This window comes from Arachis stenosperma, chromosome 8, assembly GCF_014773155.1.
Source record: "Arachis stenosperma cultivar V10309 chromosome 8, arast.V10309.gnm1.PFL2, whole genome shotgun sequence".
NCBI lineage: Eukaryota > Viridiplantae > Streptophyta > Magnoliopsida > Fabales > Fabaceae > Arachis > Arachis stenosperma.
Window position 1 is genome coordinate 23,463,109 of NC_080384.1, and position 18,002 is coordinate 23,481,110.

The 18,002-nt window shown below is 36.8% G+C and overlaps 1 protein-coding gene across 1 annotated transcript; it reads right to left on the reverse strand.

The window, feature by feature from the left end:
- Positions 1-5,165: 5,165 nt before the first annotated feature.
- On the reverse strand, positions 5,166-6,683 carry LOC130945610 (uncharacterized). The gene has a single exon (XM_057874317.1). It carries the CDS (start codon positions 6,681-6,683, stop codon positions 5,166-5,168), a length of 1,518 nt encoding a protein of 505 aa, XP_057730300.1.
- Positions 6,684-18,002: the final 11,319 nt, after the last annotated feature.

The window sequence follows — 18,002 nt, forward strand, 5'->3', positions numbered from 1 at the left end:
AATGAATTTGTTAGGTACCAGCTCTGAGAGACACTGACAAGCCAGCCCACATGCCTAATCAAATATTAAACCTCATCTTAAGTCTTAATCATAACTTTAATGTTCTCATAGCTATAATTAATAAACCTAACTATTCGTACCCATTAGTCCTACACTTTTGCTTGTAAAGTTAGCAAAACCTTAATAGCACACTAATAATTTTTTCAGTTTATTATGATAATTACTGTTGTATGAAATTCAAGCTTGTTTGACTCTCATATCCTGATTATTATATATAAAAGATTATGTTTGGGGGGGGGGGGTTCAGCGAGATAAATGGAATTAATCTGTGAGAAATTATTTAGCACATAGAAATGATTACCAATACAGCCCTTCTTCTTGCAATTGATTTAGCACCTGAAGTATGAGGAATTATTTGTTTTTGCCGAATTTCCTGATTCCTCTTACAAAGATTCTGCAAGATAAATTTGACACAATTAAATAGAGTTAAACTTGCATTTACAACATTCCATATGAATTCAATATCTTATTTACAGCAGCAAACTATATAAGGCTTTTTAGTGGGGCAACATTTAACTAGGATTGTAAGTACTTACCTGAGTTTCAGGCTTCAAACGATATTCTACGAATAAAGCCCATTGATCAAGAGCAATATCTTCTGGTGTATTATTTATGATCTTGGTTTTACTCAACCTCGGATCATAAAACTCATTCCAAAGCTTTATCCTATGTTCCCTCCATTTTTTGCCAAGCGATTGGAGCAGAAATCATTTGGCCAAGCTATCACACACTTTGAAGCAAAATTGAGCCTTTAATATGGAACAAATAATATATATTAACAAACAAATATAACTAAATAATGACAAAGAAATAAGCTTTAGAGTTTAAGTAATCTTCTTACATGGAAAAAAAATATTCCATTGATTTTCAAAAAAGCTCTCTGGAATGTCTGACCACTTATCAAAACTGATTGGAAATGCTACACAATCAGTGGCCAATTGCCCACAAATTCCTGCAAGGAGTCTAGCTGCTTCTCCTATTGCTGCATGTTGTCTATCAGAATTGACAACTATGCGCAAACCTTCTGGCAAATTATGCACATCCTTCACTAATAAATGAAGGCGTGTACTATTTTTATATTCATCTAAAATAAATAAATAAATATAAATAAATGAGTAATTGAGCAACTAAAGAATAAAATATATAATGATAAATATATATTATAAAAGATTGATTCTTGTGCAGGGTATAATACTATATATTATACATCAGAATTCCGAATCAAGGTGAAAATAGGCTAATATTAGTAATATCCACTGCAAGAATAAGTTGAACCAAATAAGTAAGATGAAATAAGATGAACATGTCATGGCTCATAAATATTTGAGAAAGTGCATGACAACAAATTATTAGTAGAAGTAGAAATAGAAGTAGAAGGGAAGCAGTAGTGGCAGGAACGTTATTTGAAGGAAAATCTGAACAAAGACATGTAAATTGAAAGATAGTGAAATTTGGAAAGGAAGAGGAGTGAAAGAAATGGTGTGATAGGTGGCTGGAGAATATTACAGTTGAGAATCTTACATACCTATGGCATCAACTGTCCAGTAATGCTTAGATTCACGCCCACGTTTATGTTTAGGTTCGGATGGATGCTCAGATATAGTTGGAGCAACTGATGATGGCTCAGAAGAATTTGAAGCTGCTGACTTGTCCCGGGAGGAACTTGCAGCTGCTGCCGACTTGTCCCAGGAGGAATTTGCAGCTGCCGACTTGTCCCGAGAGGAATTTGCAGCTGCTGCCGACTTGTCCCGAGAGAAATTTGCAGCTGCTACGGACTTGACTTGTGATGCATTTGACTTGTCTTGTGAAGAATTGGCAGCTGCTACTGACTTGTCTTGTGAAGAATTGGCAGCTGCTACTTTAAGTAGATTCTTGTACCTCTTTTGCTTTGGCATATCTGCATAATAGATCAAATAAATAATTAATAAATATAGAATAAAATGTGCATCAAGGTTTAGTAGTTCCATTAAATCAATTAATGAGTCTAAACAACATATTTATGTAAAATTTACAAACAAAAGTTAAATTGAAAAAGAAGAAATGTAGACAAAAATTATTTTTCTATAATAAACCACTTATTAATAAAACTCACCTACTATTCTAACATGTGTTCGTCTTCTCCAATGTCATTATCTAGTAGTTCATCATCTACCTCATCTCTTAACAATGATAGATTATCACCATTTTTAAATAAAGAATCTAAGTTTTGCTCTAACCATGGCTCATTCTCGCATGCATAATCATCTTCATTCCCCCCATATCATATGAATCTCTTGGCTTCAAATGCACGACAACACTCCAATCTTTATTCACTTCATCATTGACAAAATACACCATTCGAGCTTGTGAGGCTTCAATATATGGATCATCCTCCTCTCGGTCACCACTGTGTATTACTCATGAAAAATTAACAGAAGTAAAACCCCAATTATCCTTTCTACAGTCCCGTTCTCTAGTGGTGTCAGCCCATTTACATTTGAATAAAGTAACCCGAAATTGGCCATTGTAGTTTAGTTCTATAATATCTTCGAGTTTGCCATAATATGATAAATTAGCATTCCTAACATCAGCATCACTAGCGCTAGCAACACAAGGAGTTGAAGACATTAAAAAAACTCCACTATTCTGGGTCTTTAACCCTTTGTCTCGACTGGTAGTTCGAAAGGAGAACTCATTAATACTAAATGTAGAAAACCTCTTGGCATATTGTGATGGACCCCTTGCTAAGTATCTCAAATCCTCATGCATAGTATTCATAATATCTAGGTTCATAAGCTATTATGATAGAGATATTAGTTATTATATCCATAAATACTAGCTCAATATTAGCAAAAAATTATCACTTCTCTATTTACCTGCGCAGGAAACCAAGTAACAAAATTTTTAATGACTCTTTTTTCTATTTCCACAGTTGAAGGCCTTCTACCCTTAGATCGTCTTCGTACAAAATCTTTGAAGTCACTGTCAGATATGAAAGTTTAACTCTAACTAAACAACTATTTTCAAGTAAATAAAAAACATGTACAAAAATCCTTAAGCACTTACTCAATGAACGGTTTGACATATGGACAATTTAAAACCACATATCGATGTGCTTGTTTTTTTTCCATAGGTGACAACTCAAATACTGTGAAAGCTCCCTTTGAGTTCCCCATTTGTGGAAAAAGGGAATCCACATGTGTACTGTAATTATCATCCGGACGATCATCAACACGTGGTGGCCTATTAAATCTTATCTCAATCCCTTCTAAGTATCGAGAGCAAAATGTAAGAGCTTCTTCAGCCACGTATCCCTCAGCTATAGAACCTTCTGATTTAGCTTTGTTTCGTACATAGGACTTCAAATGACCTAAATACCTAGTTTGTATAATTAAGTCATAGGTTAAATACCTAAACAAGATATAACTAAGTGATAAGTTAAATGAATAATGATTGAAAAGAGATATTTACCTCTCAATAAGATACATCCACCTATAGTGTACTGGTCCTCTGAGTTTTGCTTCATCAACTAGATGACAGGTGGTGCACGAAATTGTGATCACTACAACTTCGCACAACTAACCAGCAAGTGCACTGGGTCGTCCAAGTAATAAACCTTACGCGAGTAAGGGTCGATCCCACGGAGATTGTTGGTATGAAGCAAGCTATGGTCACCTTGTAAATCTTAGTCAGGCAGACTCAAATGGGTATAGATGATTAATAAAACATAAGGATAAAGATAGAGATACTTATGTATATCATTGGTGAGAGCTTCAGATAAGCGTATGAAGATGCCTTCCCTTCCGTCTCTCTGCTTTCCTACTGTCTTCATCCAATCCTTCTTACTCCTTTCCATGGCAAGCTTATGCAAGGGTTTCACCGTTGTCAGTGGCTACCTCCCATCCTCTCAGTGAAAATGTTCCTATGCTCTGTCACAGCATATGGCTAATCAGCTGTCGGTTCTCGGTCAGGCCGGAATAGAATCCAGCGATTCTTTTGCGTCTGTCACTAACGCCCCGCCTGCTAGGAGTTTGAAGCACGTCACAGTCATTCAATCATTGAATCCTACTCAGAATACCACAGACAAGGTTAGACCTTCCGGATTCTCTTGAATGCCGCCATCAGTTCTCGCCTATACCACGAAGATTCCGGTTAAAGAATCCAAGAGATATTCACTAGAGCCTTGTTTGCTTGTAGAACAGAAGTGGTTGTCAGTCACTTTGTTCATAAGTGAGAATGATGATGAGTGTCACGGATCATCACATTCATCAAGTTGAAGAACAAGTGATATCTTGGACAAAGAACAAGCGGAATTGAATAGAAGAACAATAGTAATTGCATTAATACTCGAGGTACAGCAGAGCTCCACACCTTAATCTATGGTGTGTAAAAACTCCACCGTTGAAAATACATAAGAACAAGGTCTAGGCATGGCCGAATGGCCAGCCTCCCAAAGTGATCAAAAGATCTAAAGAAAAAGGTTCCAAAGATCAGAAGATGTCAAATACAATAGTAAAAGGTCCTACTTATAGAAAACTAGTAGCCTAAGGATTACAAAGATGAGTAAATGACATAAAAATCCACTTCCGGGCCCACTTGGTGTGTGCTTGGGCTGAGAAATGAAGCATTTTTCGTGTAGAGACTCTCCTTGGAGTTAAACGCCAGCTTTTATGCCAGTTTGGGCGTTTAACTCCCATTTAGGTGCCAGTTTCGGCGTTTAACGCTGGAAATTCTGAGGGTGACTTTGAACGCCGGTTTGGGCCATCAAATCTTAGGCAAAGTATGGACTATCATATATTGCTGGAAAGCCCAGGATGTCTACTTTCCAACGCCGTTGAGAGCGCGCCAATTGGGCTTCTGTAGCTCCAGAAAATCTACTTCAAGTGCAGGGAGGTCAGAATCCAACAGCATCTGCAGTCCTTTTCAGTCTCTGAATCAGATTTTTGCTCAGGTCCCTCAATTTCAGCCAGAAAATACCTGAAATCAAAGAAAAACACACAAACTCATAGTAAAGTCCAGAAAAGTGAATTTTAACTAAAAACTAATAAAAATATACTAAAAACTCAACTAAAACTACCAAAAACATACTAAAAACAATGCCAAAAAGGGTACAAATTATCCGCTCATCAACAGGTTAAATGAACCATGATTGTAAAGAAAGAAGGAGGGAACAACATTTCTAAATGACAATGGGTAAGGATTATTCGAGGTTGGAGCTTCTCAAGTTCTGTAAGACTTAAGCTTTTATAGCACAACTGTTGAAAGAATGAAGACAACTCTATTAGCACTGCAGTAACTTTATCTGGTAGCACATTACGTATGGCAATGGGTAATAGTTGCTGCATAAGAACGTGGCAATCATGGCTCTTCAATCCAGAAAGCTTTCTTTGCTTCAGGTCAACACACCGTGAAATATTACTCGAGAGACCATCTAGTACTTTAATATTCTTTATAGTACGCAAGAATATATCTTTCATGGAATTTGACATTGTGAACAAAGATGGATGATATCTCCCATTTTCATCTGGCCATAAATCTTTCCTTATACCCATTTCTTTAAGATCCTTACGAGCTTTGAGATTATCCTTTGACCTTCCAGTCTCATTGAGCAAAGTGTATAACACATTGTCGCAAACATTCTTTTCAATGTGCATAACATCTAGATTATGGCGCAATAAGTTAGACTCCCAATAAGGAAGATAAAAAAATATGCTTTTCTTCCTCCACATCCCTGATTCATCGTCTTCTTCAACAACTTTTCCTCGAATCCTCTTACCTTTACTTTCCTGTAGTTCCTTCCCAAATGAAACATTGATTCTTTCAAGTTGTTCCAATATTTCTGACCCTGTTAGTACTGCTGGGGGATCCCTCAACTCAACTTTTCCATTAAATTTTGCACGACTTAGCCTAAACTTATGACCCCTTTCTAAGAAACGGTGATGCCCCAAAAAACACCATTTTCCACCATGCTTTAATCTATATGAATCAGTGTTAAAGTTACATGTAGGACAAGCATATTTACTGTGTACATTCCACCCAGACAAGTTACCAAGGCCTGGAAAATCACTAATTGTCCACATTAATGCTGCTCGCAATGTAAACATTTCATTCTTAAACCTATCTAATGTTTGAACACCATCATACCACAACTCTTTTAACTCTTTAATAAGAGGTTGTAAGTATACATCTATGTTGTTCCCCGGCATTTTTTCTCCAGGAATAATCATTGACAAGATAAGTGATGTTGGCTTCATGCACTCCCATGGAGGCCGATTGTATGGAATAAGCACCACTGGCCAAACGCTATAGTTTGTACGCATAGCTCCAAAGGGGTTGAATCCATCAGCTGCAAGACCAAGACGTACATTTCGAGGATCTTCTGCAAACCTATCATGAAGTAAATCAAATGTCTTCCAAGCTTCAGAATCCCGCGGATGCCTCATCTTCGAATCTTTCTTTTCTGCCGAAGCATTCCATTGCATTGATTGAGCAGTCTTAGAACACATGAATAATCGTTGAAGTCTCGATTTTAGTGGAAAGTATTGCAAGATCTTTGCTAGTTTCTTCTTTTTAGCATCGCTCCATTTAGATGTCTTGCATCTTTTGCATTCTTGCAAATCTTCATCCTCCCCCCAATATAACATGCAGCCATTAGGGCAAGCAGGTATCTTGGTATAATTAATGATGCAAGGGCATCTTGGCCAGTTTCACTGACCTTTTTTTTACTATTTTTAGGGTAGTTTCATGCATTTCCTTAGGAAATAAGCTAGTTTTGGGTAGATATTCACTTACACCTTGATTCAAGCATACATTGTGCATTTTACATGATTTCATGAGGATTTTGCATGAATTTAGTGACAAATTGTATGTTGCATTACCCATGACTTGGACTAGAACTTTGATACACTCTATTGCTTGATTTCAGGACCAAAGGAAGCAAGGAGGAACCACTTAGCAGTCACGTTAATCTAATCAACATGGCCACTAACGTGGAATGGGAGGTAACCTGCAAAGTTAATGAGAAAAGTGATTGCCAATAATGCTCTCGAAGCCATCATTGCCCACGTTAAGAGTCACGTTAACTAAGTTAACGTTAGCTCTAACGTGAAGAAAGGATTTTGAGCCAACGTTAGTGACACTTAACATTATCACTAACGTTGGCCAATGATCATAAGTGGCCACGTTAGAGTCCACGTTAACTTGGTTAACGTGGCCTCTAACGACAACAAGGGGAAGGAAGCCAACGTTAGTGACATTCAACATTGTCACTAACGTTGGCCTAAGGTGCAATGTACCACGTTAACTTCCACGTTAACTTTGTTAACGTGGAAGCTAACGTGAGAGGCAAGAATGGTCGACAACGTTAGTGACACCCAACATTGTCACTAACGTTGGAAGCAACCACAAAACCCCAAGGAGCCACGTTAACTTAGTTAACGTGGAAGCTAACGGCAATGAGTGAAAGATGAGCCAACGTTAGTGACACTCAACATTGTCACTAATGTTGGAAATGGTGTGCAAAGCCACGTTAGAAGCCACGTTAACCTAGTTAACGTGGACTCTAACGTGAATAGGGGCATATTGGAACGTTAGTGACAATGTTGAGTGTCATTAACATTCTCGAAGATTGGCATGCCTACGTTAAAAGAGCCACGTTAACTAAGTTAACATGGACTCTAATGTGGGAAAGGGGGAGGCTCTCAACGTTATTGGGAAAGTTGAGTCCTAATAACGTGTGCGAAGGACAAAGAGGCAACGTTAGTGGCAACGTTTGTGCCACTAATGTTGAAGTTAGCGTGGCCTTTACTTGGGTAAGAAACATTAGTGAAAAAGTTGAATGACACTAATGTTTTCGAACCCATTTTCTCACTGAATGTTAACACCTCTAATGTCTGGAGCTAAAGTCTCTGCCCACTTCACACTTTCTCTCTGCAAGTAAAACCAAGCCCAAGTGAAGAAAAGAACTGCTCCAAACTGAAGATCCAAAGGCCCAAGACTTGAAGAATCAACTAGAAGAATAGAAGAGTAGTATATATAGGAGTAGCTTTGAATTATTAGAGAGTTTTTTTTTTGGGAGTTGGAAAGAGTTCTGAAGGGAAAGCATTACTCTCTATTTACTTTCTCTGCTCTTCTAGTCCAGAATGTATTCTCCATCTTTGTTTTCATTTTTTAGAGCTATGAACAACTAAACCCATTTCATTGGGTAGGGAGCTTTGTTGTAATTTGATGGATCAATATTAGTTTTCTTCATTCTTCTTCTATCTTTTATCTTGATTTTACTTGAAAGCTTTCGATCTTCATCCCATTGGGTAGTTATCTTGGAAAAGAAACTATTCAAACTTGGATCCCTTCTGAACCTTGAAAGAGGAATGAAGAGATCAAGCTAGAAATGCTTTCTCATGCTAGACCAAATTGGGTTTGGATGGATATGTGACTATAATCCTCTCAAAACTTGATTTGGGAAATGCATGTGGTATAATCAGTGACCACACTTCATCTCTTCTCATGAGCAATTGACCAAGGAATTGGCTATTGATCAAGATTTGAGAGATTGAATTGCAAGAAATTGTAATTCAATCAATTAAGATTGCCAAGGAGATCAATGAGTGCATTGATTGAGGAAGAGATGAAAATGAACTTGATCCGGAGAATTGCAACATCTCCTATGCCCAATGAACTCCCCAATTCTGATCTCACCCATTCTCTTTAATTTCTGCATTTATTTTTATGAGCAAACACCCCATTCCCATTTATAATTCAGCAATTTAATTTCAGTCATTTACTTCCAGTTCTTTAATTCTAGCATTTACTTTTCTGTCATTTACATTCCCGCATTTTATTTTCTGCAACTCTCAACCCAAATTTTGAATTAGCTCAACTAGAACATTCTTCCAATTAAATTTGCTTGATCAATCAATCCCTGTGGGATTCGACCTCACTCTATTGTGAGTTTTTAGTTGACGACAAATTCGGTACACTTGCCGAAGGAAATTTGTTGAGAGACAATTTCCACCTACATCAATTAAGCCCTAGTTTATTTATGGTTTTCTTGGCCTCATAGAATGTATTTGAAATCTTTGCATTTCCAAAAGCGTCATTTAATAACTTGAGGATTTCGGTCATGGCTTTGTCGCTTATTTTATATAAGCACTTTATGTGATACAGACTAATTAAGAAAGACAGTTTTGAATACTTTGTGCACCCTTCATACAATTGTTCATTGCCATCTTCTAACAACTTGTAAAATTCTATATTTTCTCCATTGTGCTCTTCATTTTCTGCATTGTCTCCATCTTCATCTTCTATGTTGTCTTCATCTCCATCTCCATCTTCATTCAAGTCAGGTCCAGGAACTCCAAACGCGTCATTGAGCATTGTTACCATTGGATGCTGAGATGTCGAATCATCTTGTACAATATGATTAGTTTGATGAACTTGTGACCCAACTCCAACTACTTCTTCACCATGCCAATACCAAACTTTGTAGTTTTCTGAAAATGGCTTGACTATTAAATGTTCAAAAACTTTCTCTCTTGTTTGCCACTTGCCAAAACCACACACCGGACAAGGGCATTTAATCTGACGACCCGCGAGAGATCGATGCTCAAAAGCAAAATCCAAAAACTTGTTTAAACTATCTTTATACTCATGCGTGGTTCGTGGTTTTCCAATCCATGACTTATCGATTGACATGACTAAGAGGGACTACAAATAGGGATTTTAAAAAATCTATTCATTAAAAATCTATATATATATTCTAAAGGCAAGAAATTTATTCTTTTATATGCAAATTAGATATTAAAAACTTACTTAAATAGTATTTAAAAGAAAATATAAGAAAATTATAATTATCTTTTTCAAATGATAATTTCCCTTCTTTTTTCTTTCCCAGCAAATATTAAAACTTGAAGCTTTCAAAGTAAAGTAGCTAGCAGCAAGAGTTGAAGAAGATCTAAAACCTATTTCACATGAAAAATTATCACCAATAGATTTATTAAAATTATCAAGATTAAACATTCAAAATTTAAAATAATCAGCATGCATGTGGTCAACTAGAATAATAAGATAACTAAATTAAGATACCATATATCATGTACGATCAATATCTATACATCATGCGTGTATGTATAATCAACTAAGAATATATGAATGTTGTATTTTTAATAATTTAGGATTAATATCAAATTATATTATTAACGGATTTGAACAATAAAAATTAATTAATACAACATTTATAAAATATAATTCATTATATATAAAGTCCTAACTTTTTATTTAGTATAATAAATAAATATACCTAATAAGGGAACTCTAAATAATTTTTTTCTATATATTATATCGACCTCTCTTTAGATAAATTAAAGTAATCTAAATTTTTTAGTATTAATTATCTTGGCTCCTCCCTTAATTTATATATGCAAGTAGCAATGCAAGTACATCAGAATTTACATGATACGTTGATGCTGGCTAGCTAGCTATAAACTTGATAGCCACGATTTTAGGAAATTGCACGATCGGCAAAATTCCTTCCGGCAAGTGCACCGGTTATCGTCAAGTAAAAACTCACAATAGAGTGAGGTCGAATCCCACAAGGATTGGTTGAGTGAGCAATTCGGATTAGAAGTGTGTTCTAGTTGAGCGGAATCAAGATTTATATGAGAGTTGCGGAATGTAAAATTGGCAGGAAACGTAAATGGCAAGAAATTTAAATTGCGGAATCTAAATTGCTGAAATTAAAAGGGATGGGGGTGATTGCATGAATTTAATGGCAGAATGTAAAGAGAAAGTGGTAGATCAGAAATGGGGAATTCATTGGGTTTCAGGAGATATTGAGATCTCCGAATCAAAACGTCTTATCCCTTCCTCAACCGATGCATTCATTGAATTTTGCTTGGCAATCTTATATGATTGGATCCCAATCCCTTGGCTCACCAATTCTCTCTAAAAACAAACAAATTCCCAATCCCTTGGTTTAAATGTTCATAAGAAGAGATGATGCTCGATCACTGATTATACCACACAGTTTCATGAACCACAATTTGGTAGGATTACATGTCACAATATCCATCCAAACCCCAATCCAATTCACTGTGAGAAAGCTTCTCTAGCATGAATCCTCCATTCCTTTCCCAAGGTTCCGAAGGATTCCAATTATGGGTAGTTTCTTTCCCAAGACAACTACCCAATGGAATTAGATCGAGAAGCTTTCTAACAAAATTCAAGAGAAAAGATTGAAGAAGAAGATAAAACTATTATTGATTCATGAATTACAATAGAGCTCCCTAACCCAATGAAAGGGGTTTAGTGAGTCATAGCTCTGAATTCAATTACAAAATATGAAAAGTAGCAAAATGATCAAAAAGTTCCCCCCGTCAGGGGCTGGATTCCCCTTCAATCCAGTCTTGTTTCAAATGCCGAAACTAAGGCCTTTAAATAGGCTCCCTAAATTACAAAATGAAAATGAAATTAAAAGCAAATTACAATCAAATGAAAATAAATATTCTAGATGATCTGATTGTGCCTTGATTTGGTGTTGTTGATGGGCCTTGCTTGCTTGAAGGGTAGAGTGACATAATTGATCCAAAAAGGATAATGATCCATTAAACTACACTCAAACGTTGCACCCCCCTTTCTTGAGTCGTCACTTTGTTCTCTTGTCAACCTTGCCAATTTGATGCCAAATATAGACTATTATACCTCGTTGGAAAGCTATGGATGTCAGCTTTCTAACGCAACTGGAAGCATCTCAATTGGATCTCTATAGCTCAAGTTATACTCCATGGTCAAGCTGTTCCATATAACACGTTTAAGCTCCAGTTTAAGCTTAAACTGGAGCTTAAACACTGGCACTCCCTGGAGGCACAAGCTCGAGCACGTTTAAGCTTCAGTTTAAGGTTAAACTGAAGCTTAAACGTGGAAATGGAAGAAGGCAACCCTGGAGGAGAATGTCGAACACGTTTAAGCTTCAGTTTAAGGTTAAACTGAAGCTTAAACGTGGAATGGCTCCCTGATGCTTTCAATTCTGGCGTTTAACTTCCAGTTTAAGGTTAAACTGGAGGTTAAACGCCACTTTCAGCCCTTTCCTCAGCTTTCATGATTTTTGGCGTTTTAAGCTCCAGTTTAAGCTTAAACTGGAGCTTAAACTCCACATGTGATATTCAAGCTTCCTTTATTGATTTTGTTGCTTCCTTGCCTAGCCTCTTCTTCCCTGAAATCATCCAAACAACTGCATCAAAGTCTTGCAAAATTTCATGAGAATTCTTCCATTCATAGCATTCAAGGAATATAACTAAAAACTCATGGAATTTGCATCAAAATCTTCATGTTTGAATGATTTAAGACAAGCATGACTATTTGGCCCAAATGATTACTTAAGGCTCAAGAAAATGCATAAAACAACTAAAAATAAAAGAAAAAGGCTAGTGAAAAACTAGCCTAAGATGCCTTGGCATCACAACACCAAACTTAATCCTTGCTTGTCCCCAAGCAAGTTCTGAATTATTTGAGAAGAAAGAATGAAACAGAAAGTAAATTCATTAGCCATATCAGTAAGTAATTGACATTGATTAATGGGGTGTTCATGCAGAAAGTTGTTGCAGCATCACTTTATTGTTTCTTAGGTAAGAATGTCACTTTTTATGTTTCCACTAAAACACTGCTATGGCCTCTTGTTATTCACATATCCTTGGCAAGTTTCTTTTCTTTGTTTTTCTTTTTCTTTGAGCTTATTTGCTCCTTGTTGCTCAGTGTCATGTGTTGCACAAGCTTTGACATTTCTTATCAGTGCTCACACATATCCACCACAGGCATTTTAGTTCACATTTCTTCTTGAGACATTGGTGTCCAGCACCTCTTTGTGTAACTAAATGTTTGTAGCTAGGTTGCTCTTGATAATGGACTTTTGGTTGATAATCCCGGGTTAGTTAACCCAAGTTACCAAGTGTTGAAACACTCCACAGAACCTATTCATCCAAGCAGATCCTAGTACATAAACACCACAGGCATATGTCTCAGAAGTTCAAACCATTGGTGCCTAGCTTATTTTCTCAATTTTTTTTTTTGCTTTTTGGTTGCCCTTTTTCAGTGGCTTTTTCTTCTTCTTTTTTTTCTTTTCATGGCCAAAGACATTTGAAGTTTATCCAGACACTTAGACTATCACTTATTTGGAAATTAAATAAACAGACAAACAACAAAAAAAAACTGCAAGACTCAAACTTAAAGCAGGGGTGCATGCAAACTTCCAATATCAGCAATTCAAAGTACAAGCAATTAAGTGACAATACAACCTTTTAGCATCTTCTTTGTTGTTCATCATCCTTCCTAGCCTTGGTGTTCTCTTTGATGATGATGTATATTCCTTACATGAGATTGATTGTCTTCCTGCAAAGCTATTAGAAGTTGCTTGTTCCCCAAGCACTTTGAGAATTGGTTAGCATGTATGTTTGTAGGCCTCTGAACTTAGATTGGTGTGTGAACACCAAACTTAGTTCCTTGCCATATGTAGCAATTTGGATCATATGCAGAAAACCTCATGTACTTTTATTAAGAAAATAACTATGAACTAGAAAAAGAAACTATGAACTAGAAATTAAACTATTGTTTAAGTAGTTTCCCTGATTGGTTGGAGCTATTGACTAGTCATGCTGAGGTAGAAATGTACTTTTAATGAAGTTTTTGGTGGAACAAACTTAGAATCTCACATTCACCCTTGAATTGTTTTGGTGTGCAACACCAAACTTAGCTCCTTGCAATACAGATAAATCTACTTAACTCTTTTATTGAAATAACTAGAAAAGAAAAACTACCTTTGGTTGGGTTGCCTCCCAAGAAGCGCTCGTTTACTGTCATTAGCTTGACATGCTGTTCCTGACTTTCTTCCTCTTCCTCCAGTTTGTTAAGAGGAATGACTTCAAGTGGATAAAGGAGCTAGTTAGTGCCCCTTGTTGTGAATGCCTCTTTCCAGCAAGCTTCCCTTGTGATTGGCTTGAGTGAACTTGCTTGTTGGCTCAGGAGTTGGATTGTTCTTCGACCTTCTCTTCTTCATGGATATGGTCCTTTGTTTCTCGGTCACAATCCTCATTTTAGTGCTTGTTTCTACTGCCTTCACATCCTTGATCTCAGAACTTGGTTGTTGTTGGACAGTTGGAGTATCCTGTTCATCAAAAGCTTCCTGAATTTGTGGTTCAATGAACCTTCCTCTTTGCAACTCTCTGTTTCATTGGAGTGTGATCTCCCTTGATTGACTTCCTCCCTTTCTTGGTTCTTCTGATTCCTCCCTTGGGTTTGCCATGGTATCACTAGAAGAATTGTGGGTAGGGATTTGCTTTGATAGATATCCAATTTGTGCTTCTAGCTTTTGAATGGCAGCACCTTGATTTTGTAAGTTGGATATCACTTCTTCCTTAAAGCCTTTCAAATCGGCCACATCTCTGCCCAAGTTGCAAGCATTCCTTCTATCCTGGTTAACTGATCATGAAGTGATTGGTTCGGATTGGGTTGATGAGGTTGATTATCTTGGCTGTGATATGGTGGCTGGGAGTATGTGTTTTGTGTGGGCTGATAGAGTCTTTGGTGGAGTGTTGGTAGTGGTATGACTCTTGTGTGTATTGGAATGAGTCTTGGATAGTGAAATGAATTGTATGAATTTGAGAAGGAATTTTGTGCTGAGAAATGCTCAAGTGATGAAGAATTTGGATATGTAAAACTAGGAGGTGAGGTTGGATAATTCAGAGGTGATGGCTCTTGATGAATGGGGTGTGAATAAGTGAAATCTCTTTGGTTTTGATCTTCCCAGCCACACAACTTGAATAGTGATCAAATTCACCAAAACATGGACCATTTTGTGGCTCTGGGAAGTACCCCGTTCCTGTTCCTGATACTCCCCACCATGAGCATAATAACATGAATCATTCTGTGGTGGTGGAGAGTTTCTCATGAATTTTGATTGACCAAAAGATGATGGATACTCCTTTCTTTTTTGCAATGTGCTCAGTCTCAAACAATACTCATCCAAAGATAGTGGAAATTCCATAGTGAGGCAATATCACAAACAGCTAGTGGTTAGTATGCTAACAAGTGAATAAGCAAAGAAAACAAATTAAAATTTGCAGAAATTAGCAGTAATAAACTGAAACAAAAAACTATTAACAAAAGAAAAGAAAATTGCTCAATCTAGTTAACTTCCAATTGGAGAATTGTCAATCGAAAACCAATCCCCGGCAACGGCGCCATAAACTTGATGTTGGCTACTAGCTATAACTGATAGCCACGATTTTAGGAAATTGCACGATCGGCAAAATTCCTTCCGGCAAGTGCACCGGTTATCGTCAAGTAAAAACTCACAATAGAGTGAGGTCGAATCCCACAAGGATTGGTTGAGTGAGCAATTCGGATTAGAAGTGTGTTCTAGTTGAGCGGAATCAAGATTTATGAGAGTTGCGGAATGTAAAATTGGCAGGAAACGTAAATGGCAAGAAATTCAAATGGAATCTAAATTGCTGAAATTAAAAGGGATGGGGGTGATTGCATGAATTTAATGGCAGAATGTAAAGAGAAAGTGGTAGATCAGAATGGGGAATTCATTGGGTTTCAGGAGATATTGAGATCTCCGAATCAAAACGTCTTATCCCTTCCTCAACCGCATTCATTGAATTTTGCTTGGCAATCTTATATGATTGGATCCCAATCCCTTGGCTCACCAATTCTCTAAAAACAAACAAATTCCCAATCCCTTGGTTTAAATGTTCATAAGAAGAGATGATGCTCGATCACTGATTATACCACACAGTTTCATGAACCACAATTTGGTAGGATTACATGTCACAATATCCATCCAAACCCCAATCCAATTCACTGTGAGAAAGCTTCTCTAGCATGAATCCTCCATTCCTTTCCCAAGGTTCCGAAGGATTCCAATTATGGGTAGTTTCTTTCCCAAGACAACTACCCAATGGAATTAGATCGAGAAGCTTTCTAACAAAATTCAAGAGAAAAGATTGAAGAAGAAGATAAAACTATTATTGATTCATTGAATTACAATAGAGCTCCCTAACCCAATGAAAGGGGTTTAGTGAGTCATAGCTCTGAATTCAATTACAAAATATGAAAAGTAGCAAAATGATCAAAAAGTTCCCCCCGTCAGGGGCTGGATTCCCCTTCAATCCAGTCTTGTTTCAAATGCCGAAACTAAGGCCTTTAAATAGGCTCCCTAAATTACAAAATGAAAATGAAATTAAAAGCAAATTACAATCAAATGAAAATAAACTATTCTAGATGATTCTTGTGGCCTTGATTTGGTGTTGTTGATGGGCCTTGCTTGCTTGAAGGGTAGAGTGACATAATTGATCTAAAAAGGATAATGATCCATTAAACTACACTCAAACGTTGCACCCCCCTTTCTTGAGTCGTCACTTTGTTCTCTTGTCAACCTTGCCAATTTGATGCCAAATTAGACTATTATACCTCGTTGGAAAGCTATGGATGTCAGCTTTCTAACGCAAAACTGGAAGCATCTCAATTGGATCTCTATAGCTCAAGTTATACTCCATGGAAGGTGAAGAGGTCAGCTGGCCTGATTGCATGTTGGTACTATGCTCTTCTATGCACATTACGGGGCTGTTTTCTCCTCAATTTTTAGTATCCACCATGCATGCCATATATGCTTGGAAAGCTCTAGATGTCTTCTTTCCAATACATTTGAACACCATTTGGAGTTTTGTAGCTCAAGTTATTTATGTTTGAAGAAGGCATGGTCAAGCTGTTCCATATAACACATTTAAGCTCCAGTTTAAGCTTAAACTGGAGCTTAAACGCTGGCACTCCCTGGAGGCACAAGCTCGAGCACGTTTAAGCTTCAGTTTAAGGTTAAACTGAAGCTTAAACATGGAAATGGAAGAAGGCAACCCTGGAGGAGAATGTCGAACACGTTTAAGCTTCAGTTTAAGGTTAAACTGAAGCTTAAACGTGGAATGGCTCCCTGATGCTTTCAATTCTGGCGTTTTACTTCCAGTTTAAGGTTAAACTGGAGGTTAAACGCCACTTTCAGCCCTTTCCTCAGCTTTCATAATTTTTGGCGTTTTAAGCTCCAGTTTAAGCTTAAACTGGAGCTTAAACTCCACATGTGATATTCAAGCTTCCTTTATTGATTTTGTTGCTTCCTTGCCTAGCCTCTTCTTCCCTGAAATCATCCAAACAACTGCATCAAAGTCTTGCAAAATTTCATGAGAATTCTTCCATTCATAGCATTCAAGGAATATAACTAAAAACTCATGGAATTTGCATCAAAATCTTCATGTTTGAATGATTTAAGACAAGCATGACTATTTGGCCCAAATGATTACTTAAGGCTCAAGAAAATGCATAAAACAACTAAAAATAAAAGAAAAAGGCTAGTGAAACTAGCCTAAGATGCCTTGGCATCATACGTACCTGATGAAAGGAAAACTACTCCATGTTCTCCATATCAATTATTATTTTTGCCTTAAATTTGTTTATTATATGATGAAAAAGAAGACTTTGTATGTATACATATATAATATATTATTTATACATAGGAACCAATAGTGTCTCACATGGGACCATGCAAATGGATCAAAAGTCAAAGCAAGTTGATGAGAGAAAGTTTTTATTTGATTAGAGATTAGATGCTCTATCTTCCACTGATGATGATGATCTTTAATATTCTAAATCAGCTTATCCAACATAAATAGGTATTACTGTCAAAGCATAAAATAACAGAACGAACCTGATATTATGGAATTAGCTTCTTCAACTCAAAACGTAGATCCTGAAAGATAGGAAAATAAATGGTTTGGTTATCAACAACATTAATAATGATAACAAAGTTCCAAAAAATATCACGATTAATATCAAAATCCCCTCCAAAGACCAACTGTACCAATATAACAATGATAGGAAATATTGCAGTAATTTCATTCACAGAGGAAAAAAATACACGCAATAAA

What these genes read in the sequence shown, in the direction of transcription:
- LOC130945610 (XM_057874317.1), bottom strand. Translation starts at nt 6,683, where the DNA reads ATGTTATATTGGGGGGAGGATGAAGATTTGCAAGAATGCAAAAGATGC.